The sequence below is a fragment of the Lissotriton vulgaris genome, chromosome 6 (genome assembly GCF_964263255.1).
Source record: "Lissotriton vulgaris chromosome 6, aLisVul1.2, whole genome shotgun sequence".
Classification (NCBI taxonomy): domain Eukaryota; kingdom Metazoa; phylum Chordata; class Amphibia; order Caudata; family Salamandridae; genus Lissotriton; species Lissotriton vulgaris.
Window position 1 is genome coordinate 1,113,901,145 of NC_141694.1, and position 12,346 is coordinate 1,113,913,490.

General features: G+C 45.8%; 1 protein-coding gene across 1 annotated transcript in view; it reads left to right on the forward strand.

The window, feature by feature from the left end:
* Positions 1 to 12,346, forward strand: part of LOC147708507 (uncharacterized) — a 381,831-nt gene that overhangs the window by 342,539 nt on the left and 26,946 nt on the right. Inside the window, exons 26-27 of the mRNA XM_086927193.1 lie at positions 5,983 to 6,096; positions 7,620 to 7,733. Of these exons, the coding sequence (XP_086783319.1) occupies positions 5,983 to 6,096; positions 7,620 to 7,733 (228 nt within the window). The remainder of the gene's footprint in view (positions 1 to 5,982; positions 6,097 to 7,619; positions 7,734 to 12,346) is intronic.

Here is a 12,346-nt window from a genome sequence, read left to right on the forward strand (position 1 = left end):
ACGCCTCTCGGGAAAGCCTTCCACCCGAAGCGGTTGAGGGGTTCCTTGCAGCTGTCCCCCCTCGCGCAGTCTCGGACGAGATGCGGGAAGCCTTAGACCTCCCCCTGACAGCAGAGGAACTGGGTGATGCACTGGGTCAGCTTAACGCCGGCAAGGCGCCGGGACCGAGCGGGTTCCCCAGCGAGTTCTATAAGAAATTCCACTTGCAGCTTGGGCCGCACTATAGGCGGGCGTTGGAATTGGCGCGGGAGCGTGGTAGCCTGCCTTCGGACTGGCGTCAGGCCGAAATTGTGGTCTTCCAAAAACCGGGTAGGCCTCCTGATCGTCATGAGTCCTATCGCCCAATATCCTTGATCAATTTTGAAGCCAAGCTCCTGGCCAAGGCCCTGGCGAACCGCCTGCTCCCACATATCGCAGACCTCGTCCACCCGGACCAGGCAGGCTTTATGCCACACCGAGCGACGAGACACAACATTCGGCGTGCACAGGCTGCGGTGGACGCGGTGGGGGCGACCGGGGATCGGGCGGCGCTGTTGCTCGCTGATATCGACAGGGCGTTTGATTCGGTCAGCTGGACCTATCTTTTTGCCCTTCTGCTGCTTCTCAACCTGGGGCCGGTGTTCATCTCCTATGTGAAACTGCTCTACACAGACATCACTGCCTCGGTGCGCGTCTCTGGGGCGATCTCCGAGAAGTTCCCGATTGCCAGGGGTACCCGTCAGGGGTGTCCCCTTTCCCCCTATCTTTTTGCACTAGCCATGGAGCCGTTGGCCGTACGAGTGCGCCTTGACGCACTGTATCGGGGCTTTGTGTGGGGGGCGGAACTTTCGGACCGTATTGCCTTGTATGCGGACAATGTCCTTTTCTTTATGACCGACCTTCACCGACCTGGCCCTCGCATACTGGACATGATGCAGGAGTTTGGTGAAGCGTCGGGGCTCTTCCTCAATCCACGCAAGTCGACCCTGTGGGTGCTGGGTGATGAACCGGAGACATACCCGTGGGCCACGGCCCTGCAGGTGGCAGTTGGTGGCCTTAAATACCTGGGCATCTTCCTGTCGGCCTCGGCTACGGTGGCGTGGGAACGTAACGTGCAGCCGGTGTGGGACAAGGTCCAAATGGACGTTAAGGCTTGGTCACGCATGCCCCTTAATATATATGGCAGATCCGCCATTTTTAAGATGGTTGCCCTGCCACGGCTCCTCTACCAACTACAGAACCACCCGCACAGGATTGACCCGCAGTGGTTCCGTCGTGTTAATTCAGTACTTGGCTGGTTTCTGTGGGCCGGGGGTGCCTCCAGGGTGGCACTGCGGACATGCTTTCTCTCCACGTACTGTGGAGGCCTGGCTACCTCTGACCTTCTGTCCTATTACCAAGCCTCTCATCTCCTGGTGCTCAATGAGTGGTGGTATGGGGATCACGGTGAACCGGCTTATGCATTAGAGCACTTTCTGATGGGGGATGCCACGCTCCATACATTATTATACTCGGCCAGGCGGAGGAGGATGCTGCTGCGGGTCACCCAGGTGGTATTCGCGATTTGGAGACAGGAACTGCGCCGCATGGGTTGGTGGGGCAGGCTGACCGCCGAGACTCCGCTGTGGAATAATGGACTGCTTCCGGCACTAGCCTCCCTGTCAGGCTTTGGAGGCTGGTATGCTATCGGGATCTCTTCACTCGGTCATGTCCTCACGGGGACTACACTCAAATCCTTTCAGGACCTTAGCTCCGAATTTCATATGCACAAGACCCAATTTTTCAGATACCTCCAGTTCCGCCATGCTCTCGGCTCGAGCCTAGTGGGTATAGACCAGCTTCCCGACTTCAGTCCGATTGAAGCCAAGCTTTTCATGGCGGACCTGGGTGACAAGAAGGTTTCCCAAATATACTGCTCCCTGGTTACGCATTGCTCCTCTTCCCTCCTGACACTGAAGGCCTCCTGGGAGACTGATGTTGGCCCCTTGGATGAGGATGACTGGCGAGAGGCCCTTGAATCCCCCGTGGGGCTGCCATAGCTGTACGCCTCAGATTTATACAGTTTAAATACCTCCACAGGGCGTACTACACTAGGGAAAGGTTGTGGAGGGCGGGCCTTATTGCCGCCCCAGAGTGCCTGAGATGTGGAGCTGAAAGGGGGACACTACTACATACGGTGTGGTCTTGTGGAGGTCTGACCCGATTTTGGAATGGGGTGTGGAACTGCCTATCGGAAGTGCTGGGGTGGGACCTCCCTCGTACGCCTAGGCTGGGCCTCCTACATGTCCTGGAAAACGTGGGGGGCAACATCTACAAATGACATCTTCTGTTACTGGGGCTGGTTGTAGCTAAGCGGGATCTGGCGAAAGCTTGGAAGAGTGACCGGGCCCCCCCACTCAGCGCCTGGAATGCGGGGTTGGACTTCCTTATGGGGCTGGAATTACCTGTGTTTGAGGCCAGGGGGTGCCCACGGAAACATTATAAAATCTGGAAGTGAAGTAGTGTGGCTCACTGGTTAGAGGCGGCAGACCCGAGAGCAGAGGACGGCCCGGGACCAGGGTTCGATTCCCGGCGCGGCAGGTTTCTGGACCAGGGTCAGCGGACTCGATAATTCTCTCGCCTCGGTGCCCACTCTGATCAGCGATCACACTCGGCAACTCTGGGCACTAGCTTGCCTCATCTTCACTAACGGCCCCTCCAGACCGCCGGGGATGCCTGGTCTCACCCTGGAGATACCCATTAAGTGACCATCTCTCAGGGAAGCCAGGAAGGGTTTCGCAGCGGTCGAAGCGCCTTGGGACCCTCCGGGTAAGTAGTGCGCTATATAAATGCCTATACATTTACATTTACATTTGGAAGCGGTGGGCGGACTACAGAGGGCTGACCCTGGATCCCCCAGTTGACATAGATGATGTGCTACCTCCGGATATGGACCTTGGGACCTAGGTTGATGTCTGACGCCTACATTGCCTTACCTCTGTATTTGTTATACTGTGAACACGTGCACTGGGTTAGGGTGGGATAGGGGCTGGGTAGCCGGGGAAGGGAGTTGGGGTATGTTTATGGGGGTTGGTAGGGCAGGGGATGGGGTGGGGAGTGCTTTAAAAATGTGGGTTTCTGGTCATTCTACTATTTGCCTATTATTGACGGTATCCTCCTGATTGTGGAGAACTGTATCTGTGCTTGCCTGAACCTTCAATAAATACGGTTGTGAAAAAAAAATACAAAAGCTTAGCAACACACTTTGCTGGAGATTTTGCTTGCATGGAGATTTTCAGTATGAGGGTGCCGGTGCCCTCAAGCACACCCAGTACCGTTATTCCAATTGCAAAACAGTGTAATTATATTCAGCATCAGTGTCATTCTGTAGCTTTATTAATCCCGCTGGTATTACCCCTCCCACCCCATTGTGTTGACTGTTGAATCCTCAATAACCCCTATACCCCACCTCTCCCATTTCTGTGGGTATGCTCAACTCGTATACACCACTTTTTCAGCTGCACAGCACCAGTCGAGATCCCCCTTCCACTCCTCTACCCCAGGATGTCGATTTGTTCCCCAGGATCTGGCTATATTCCTTTTCGCAACTATATCTGCTATCATTAGCCAGATCTTTGAGCATTTCGGCCATTGTTCTTGACTGTCACACTCAGGATGTGCCATCTAGCTTCTAGTAGGATATCATGACCTACCACTTCTGACAGAACCTGTGTTATCTCTCTCCAGTATTGCTGAAATTTGGGGCAGACCCATAGTGTGTGAAAGAAGGTGCCCATGTCCTGGCAGCCCCTGGCTCAGTGATCAGTGTTGATGCGGCCCATTCGATGCATAAGGGCCCTGGAGGTGTATGATCTTTGCAGAATGTGAAGTTGTATAAGGCGGCAAAAGTGCCCCTTAATAGCCACTTCTCTGGGACTCTGCATTGCCTACGCCCAACTGTCATCCTCCAGTATACCCGCCTCGGCCTCCCACGCCTCTCGTAGGGCACCCAGTGGGTCGAGTGTGTTCATAATCTTTCTGTATATCAGGGAGGTGGCTTTATCTGCCATTGGGTCTAGCAGTACCTGTTCTCTAGGAGTGTGTAGTCTGGTATTTGCTCCCCCTCCAGGACATGAGCTCTCAGTGCATGTCCCAATTGCAAGTGCCAGAAGTGTTCCGTGTTGGGCATCTGCCTGCAGGTCTTCAAAAGTAATAAATGTTTGTCCCTTCCAGGCGTCTCTTAGGTGATCAATCCCCAGGAGTCCCCGTTTATGGAAGGCATTTAACCCTTCTACCCCCGCAATAGGTCACTGCTCCACAGTGGAGTCTTTTCTGTCAGTCTACCTTCCCAGACCAGAAATGTTGTAGCTCTCCTCCATGTGCGTACTACTATTTGTGTATGTGGCGGTAGTTATTTTTCCATCCTTCTCTGATATAAGGCTGCCGGATATCCCTCTATCCCATCGAGTGCTGATCGACCCTATATGCAGGTTCCTCCTGTCCCACAAAATCCTTGGTGTTAATTGTGACCAGCTGTTCCGCCCAGTAGTATTTTCTCATTTCAGGTATCGCCATTCCCCCCCCCCCCCACACACACACCTAACATTCGCCTCTGCTGCTTGTGCAGAGCTAGACTAGAGCTTCCTCCATCCAATAAGAGATGTCGTAGTTTACTGTCCACTTTCTAAAAAAATTCTGGCAGTACTTTACAGGGCTTGTTCTGTTAAACATATAATAAGCGTGGCGGTGCCATCATATTAAACAGGGCAGCTCTTCTCATTAGTGACAGTTGTCTCCAGTGTATCATTTCCCTGCGCAGCCTGGCCAGTTTCAGGAATAGATTGTCCTCTAGAAATCCACTGTCTGTCCTGGATATGTTAAAGCATTTCTAATTAAAAGACTACCCTTCCTTCTACACCAAAACATAATTAAAATTAATGTAAAAAAATGAAAGTTTCTTAACATTAAATTATTAAATATAACTCAAATTAAAACAATTAATAAATGTAAAAATAAAACAATGTAATAATTACACTGATTGTCCAATAAGTTACTCAACAAAAGAATTAATTTACATGATTATCAAATAAACATTGACATATACATAATATAACTATATATTAAAAACTGTAAGTTACATTTTAAAACAAAATCCAACCCTAATCTCCTACAAACCAAAAACCTGCTACTAAAGTAACAATTTCTAATAAATACAAAAATGTAAGTTTATATAAAAACTACAATAACCCAAATTAAACACGTTTATAACACCAATAACTTATAATACTAAATGAACTAGTATTTATCAAACCAATTGAAAACGGTATTTTCTACAACTATATTAAATAAAGCAATTTTATACTCCACTATATATTTTTTTTAAACATAAGTAACTAAAAACCCATTATTATTATCTTCTATCCCACAATGTTTTTTGCATGACATTTGTGACAGACGATATTTGTATACAATAATTTCGCAAAATATTGTTCCACAGGCTAAGGGGACCAATACATATATTTGTTGGCCCAGGTGGGAAGCCTACATCAACCTCATAGGTCTGCTTTTGTTTACTCCTCTATACGTGGAGAAGAACATCTTGCTGAGCAGTTTTTGTAGTCTTTGCAGCAGTTTGAACTGTTTCCAGGTCATTTACATATGACTCTCAGAAAGCCGTGAATCTCATCCTTTTTGCTGGGAAACCAAAAATACAAATAATTGAGGATGAATAGATTCTAGACGGGCAGGTAAAATGCCCTTTGGACATAGAAATGGGCATGCATAAACCACATATGCAGACAAATACATTTGCATGATCACACTCTTCACAAAACTGTTGACTTGAATAAAATGGCGACAGTCGCCACTAATCATTTTTCCACAAGCCAAAGCTTCACCTCCCATTGTCCAGACAAATGGGTTACTTTTACCTAATAATATATGAAGAATGAAGTATCTTTAATGTGGTTTTCCTTTTGACATGTCAAGTGTGTTAATCTCAGAATTACTTTTATTATGCCATAGGTCATGCAGATGCAGAAGCTTGAATCAGAACTGCAGCATATAAATTGGGAAAGCCAGACACTGAGGCAGAAGGAGGCACAGCTGAGAGATGAACTGGTGGAATCTCATGGCAAGGTGCAGCATAGATGCAATGTTTGCCTCTGACTAAGAGTAGGCCTTACATTTATGGAGGTGGAAAGCACTTTCATTTTAGTGTACAAATGAATGTCTCTACTGGCATAGACCAGTGAACACCACATATCTCTTAGTACCCTTGTACACTGATGCCTCTCTATAGTGCTGCTGCAATGAACAGGGGCCTGCGTCTGTACATGTGATCGGGAGAGTAGTACCACCAATGGAAAAAGATGTGTTGGATGAGTGCAGTGCTCAAACCCTCTGAAGGACTGGCATGCTTCACAAGCTCTTAAAATGTCTCTTAAGCAGGGAGAGGTATGTGCATGGGTAAAGGAAACAGTGAAAAACAACTATATAAGGTAATGAGAGCAAGCAGAATCTTGGGAAAACCATCCATAAATCTATAGGAATTGAACAGCTCATGTTTTCGAAATGGTGAGGAGGAGGCGCTAGGGAGAAAATCAACTATTTGAGTATAGGACTCTTAATGTAAGTTTAGCTGGTGTTCTAAGGTCCGGGAGCATGCAGAGAAAACACATATGGATGATTGTAAACAGACCAAATAGGTCAGCATAGAAGATGGAGAGAACAATTCCAGGTGCATTGGTGTAGGTGATGGATGGGATAATAAAAAAGATATGGTCTCATGAAGAGAGTTGGAACTGACGACAATAATATTTATAAGGATGGAGTACAAAATGTTTTGTAAGGATAGACCGCACAAACACAGGTTTTTGAGAATGAAAAGCTGAGGCTGGAAAAGAAAGTTAGCAAGGAGTATGGGGTTCAAGTCTTCAAGTTTTTTATTACAGAGTTTTGTATTGTGATGCAGGTTACCCCATGTTACTTTTTGTAGCCCTGTTGCTTCTTACCTGCTGTTTTAGAGTTGCATTGTGGTGAGTGGGGTAAGGAATTAGGCATAAGGGAAAACCAGAATGGAATAGATATGTTGGCCCTTTCTAGGGGTCATAATATTTTCAGTTATTTTTAAGAGTCGGGATAGGCATTCCATTGAAATGAACTGTAAATCAGTAGATTGCTAATTTCGCACCTACAGAGTTTAAAATTTCAAAGGACCAAAATGGCTGCCAATCTGAATTAAAGTATTCCTGTAACAGGTACACTGTCACTTTACTGGCAAAATGCAGTAGATCCTTTGTATTACCCCAGTTAGTATTGGTATAAATAGGGTGTATCGCTAGGTGATTGCTCCAGTGAGGAGTAAATAACTTGAGCTTGAATGGGATGAAAAGGGTCTGGTGTAAGTGCCTTTCGGTTGTGCATGTATTGACTTTTATATAAAGCAAACCTAGCTAGGAAGCAAGGGAGCACTGTACATTACCTTGGCATGGTTCATCTTCTCTGCAATGCTCCTCAATGACAAGGCATGTTGTCTTAGCGTAAACCCCCACATGTGACATTTGCTCAATGTACAGCATGGGACTAGATTTTTCAAATGTCAGAAACAAACACAATGTTTTTGTTAATAGCTTCAAAATGTCTCTTTGATGACAAAACAGGTCACCCAGATGGACAAGCTTGAATCTGAGCTGCAGCGTGTAAACAAGGAATGTGAGGCACTCGGGCAGCAGGAGGAACAACTTAGACAGGCACTGGTGGAATCTCAGGACAAGGTACAACATAACTGTATAGTTTTCAATGCGACAAAAGTTTTGGAGTGAAATATATTTTTCTGAAATGAAAAGCGATGAAAACTTGTGGTCTCTGCAGCTCTTGTTTCCTGCCCTCTTTATCTCCTGCCTCCAAGATATCTACACAAACTCTAGATTTCCAGATGCAGTCCTCATTCACTGTGGATAATGTAGCGGACTTTCAACAAAGCAAACATTCCACTATACTACACAATGCAAAAATGTTTGTAAGCTCCCCCAATTTCTTTTTTTTTTTAATCATCATGGAATCCGGAGCCAAAGAGAATGTTTTCCTCTTGAAATACGGGCCAGTACATTTATTTTCCATTGTGGAAAGGCATTTTCTCCCGTGTCCTCCAGCAGTAATATTCCAGGGTGGAAAATGACTTGTGACATATATATATATATATAATATATATCAACAAACTGAGGGTTGAGGCAATAGCAATCTGCACCTGACAATATGATACATGGGCTGTAAATAGCAGTGCAGGAAACCATGGAGTACACCCCTCTCTACTCCTAAGTCAGGAAATATTTCCTAATCAAACATTAACACAATAAGGTTCACCACTCAACAATGTAACATGATAGTTAAAGCAGTCATTGTGTGCATATTGAAAAACTTCCAGTTCACGGTAATTTCTTTTTGTTCCAAAATTTTCTTTATTAGACGTTCCATTAAAATTCAATAGGCATAGCCGACGCGTTTCGTCCCAAAGGGACTTCTTCAGGGCTCCACACTGTAATAAGTAGCTTCCACTAGTGACATTTGTTCTGTAGTCTGGCTTAGGTCCTTTGTTCAAAAAGTTTTTTTTTCTCCAAATCTTGAAACTGACGCACAAATACACTGCCAGGTTTCGAGCCGCACAAATGGAAATACATTCCATATAAAATATTTGAACAAAGGACCTAAGCCAGACTACAGAACAAATGTCACTAGTGGAAGCTACTTATTATACACACCACAACTCCTCTACAAGCAACCCCCTGCCCAGGCAGTAGAGTTCCCTCTCACATACAGAATCAAGATCAGCCCTCCACTGATCGAGTTTGACAGGCCAAGTTAGTAAACATAATTTTTTTTACATTTAATGTACACACACACACATACACAAGAATTTATACCAGCTTCTTCATTGTCCCATCTCTCACCACACACCTGTTGTATTGCATTATTTGTAGTTATGTACATTGTTCTCCTGGGACCATACCACAAGCTCCACACCCCTCTTCTTTCCAAACGTCAACCCTCTGTCTCTCGGAAAGTTACTGCGCCAGCCTCTTCCTGCATGTTCTCTGGAGGTAGTATTACATTCTGTTCAACTCTTAGAAACAAGCTAGAATCTGACAGAAGGCTCGGTGTGGCCCCCAGAATATTGCTCAGCACCACCCAGGGGGTTAGTTTACAGCCCATAGGGGCATGGACTACAAGCTGAGATAGCAAACATGCACTGCAAGAGTGGACACATATAGCCAGATACAGCCTAACTCCACTGCAGCAGCTTTATCAGACTTCCGCAGCTAAACATTGGATACATTAGACCCCGGGCTCTGCTCACCACGTCCACCCCTCCTGCCCTCTGTAGATCCTGTGGCGTGCATTTTCAGATCACTATCAGGTGATTATACCTTCTGAATAGCTGCTGATCTTGGCAACAAACATAAAAAGAAGTCTCTTCGAACGTACATCAAAAGCTGTGGATTGGTGATATGGCTAGCAATGACAGATTTGTTTCACACTGAGGGTGAGGGCAAAAATAGACATCTGTGTTTTGTCTAGTCTCTGGCCCTTACGTCACATCTTTGCCTATTCAGGCGAGAAGGGAACTTATTTCTTTCTGGCCAGGCCTCTGGTCCAGCAAAGGAAGACTCTGTGGGCAAACATAGATATTTGCTGAAGCCGGATTTCCTACACCTGTTCTTTGTGTGAGGCTTGGGTTTTTCAGAATCTCTAAGACTTCAGTGATGTAACATTGAAGGCAGCATTCCCACTGCGAAAATGGTTTCAGCACCACTGTGCCAAAACGCTCCCCACGTAGGGTCACAAGAAATACAACATCACTATGTTGTAGCATTCGAGCTTATCATTGATGCACTTCGATGCCCCTTAATGGGGATATGAAGCATTATACCAATGCCCCGTCAATACAATACCCACTAGTTAGTACCTGAGATCAGGAGAGAGGAATTTGTATTAGGGTCCACAGGATAGCTAAATCATGGCAGGTTTTCACTTCTTTGATAGCAAAAGTGCCAAGGGAAAAGATATAGTAATTTGGAAGCAGAGATCACAAGGTGCACAGCTTGTAAGTAAAAATCCCTATGCTAGTCAGACTGAGTGTGGGTGGTGCTGAAGGCAGGAGTAGGCTCCGGCAGGGACTCAAAGCCCACTGAATAAACAGCCAGAAGCAGTCACTGGGAGAACGTACGCCCTTCCCAGTCGCAGTGGCAAGGGCTGAGGCCAGACCCCAGGGTAGGCAACGCTTCTAGGAGCTGCTGACCCTCGAGTCTGAGACCGTCCTGACAGAAACAAATGAAGTTTCCATGCCTGCGTCTCTCTCTTCTCCCCAGGTCTTGAGATTGTGGGGAGAGGCAGGGCATCTCGTCCAAACATTACCATAAATTAAACCAGTCAGGGCGCAAAGGGCATTTCTTGCAGCTTTTGGCCTTTATCTTATTGGGAGGGCAACCCACCACCCCTGTTACCACATTGCATGGTTGGGTGGCCCTCCCAAGGCCAATGAATATTCACTGGAGGTGGGAGACTAAGGGGACCCCTATTCTTATTCTGCAGGGAGGTCCGAGGAAGCAACTATTTTACGGCTGTACGGAGACAGGTAGTGATGTGTTAGCATGCAGCGAATAAGAAAGCAACACTTTTTTTATGCTTTCAAAGGGACCTTTTTGTGAAACAGTAGCCAAATTGTGGCCAAAGCACTTGCCAGCTGATTTCGCGATTGTTTTGTGAATCGCAAAATTCTGGAGGTTCTGCTTTAAATTACTAATATAACATCAGCATAGGCATGAGCTCCACATATCCTGCCTTTGCATGCATATCCAATATGTGGGTATGTGCAGCCAGTATCTGTAACAACAGTGGTGGGTGATAAACTTACTGAGCTTCAGTCTTACCATGTGAAGCTCCTGAGTGCTCTTTCCTGATTTGATTCAGTTTGATTTAAAATTGATAGAGCGCAGCAATAATCCAAAGGCATCAATGAGCTATAGATCACCATCTGGAAGGAGTCAACTAGTACTCCAGATTCAGAAAAAACTAAAAGGAGAGTAACCAGGTCTTAAGAACCTTCCTAAAGTGCAATAGCTGAGGGATGGCCCTTATGTTTCGTGGAAGGGTATTCCAAAGTTTGCTTGCGGCCGTAGAAAATACTCTGTCGCCCCATTTCTTTCTTTTGGTTCTCGGCACCGTGAGCTGTAGTTGAAGCGATGAACAAAGGAGTCTGCCTACAGAATGCCATCCAAACATGGTTTTCACTCTTGTTGGTTCTGGAAGATAGAGAGCCTTGTGTACCATGCAGAGAGGTTTAAAGCTGATGCACTTATTAATTATGAGCCAGTGAAGGGTCTCCAATACCTTTGCAGCAGACTGCCCCCTGGGAATGTCCAGAACAAGTCTTGCCTGCGCATTCTGCACCACCTGGAGTCTATACTGCATGTTCCTATTGGAGAGACCATCTCCTGCATTTGTTAAGGCTTGCTTGAGTGAGAGCTGAACTCAAGCAAGCTGTAACAAATACAGGGGTACATTGCGTGCGGTGACTAAAAGGTGCATCAGATGTGAACACCTTTTAAAACATCACCAGTAACTAGTTCTGTTATGATAAGGACCTCTAGAATAAGACAGCATCTTACATGTCGATCCACATGCATTATTTATGTGATGTTGTGCCAAAGCAGTAAAAAACAATATGTAGACCAAACATGAATGACCTCCTTACAGGATTCAGGAACCACCAATCAGCAATAATTAATAAGAAACTTAGCCAGCCTGTAGCCTCTCAATTTAACCTTGTGGAGCAATTACTATCAGATTTGAAGGTTTTCCCTGTGGAACATCTCTTAAAGGAATCACTACTGGACTCCAGAGAAAACGTCTGGATGTATTGTTTAAAATCACTGCATCTAGATGGACTCAAGATCACTGCCAATACCACCTGATTGCTGCATATCTCAAGAGATCTCGGGCTGCTTAGATTTTCACATTCCAAATGGAATCTTCACTCATGATGATTTTTGAAGATTCAGTATTGTCATCTGTGCAGCCACTGAGCAAACCATCTTGTACTACGTGTGGAAGTCGGAAGCTGAAATGTTGTAGTGGAAGTATATTTTTGTTTTAAGTGAGTGCATCTGTTAGAGTCACTTCTTTCTTGGAATATATATATGTTTTTTTGACACATCGCAAGATCGCTTGCAAAGAAATGCACTCTCAGGACGTCGAGAAGTTTGAAGTTAAAAGGTTTTAATCCATCTTTCCCATCATTACGCGTTTCGGCTGCAACCCAGCCTTGATCACATGCTTTAGATAACCAAGGTTTACTATACAGAAATATAATAACTACTGTATCGTGTAC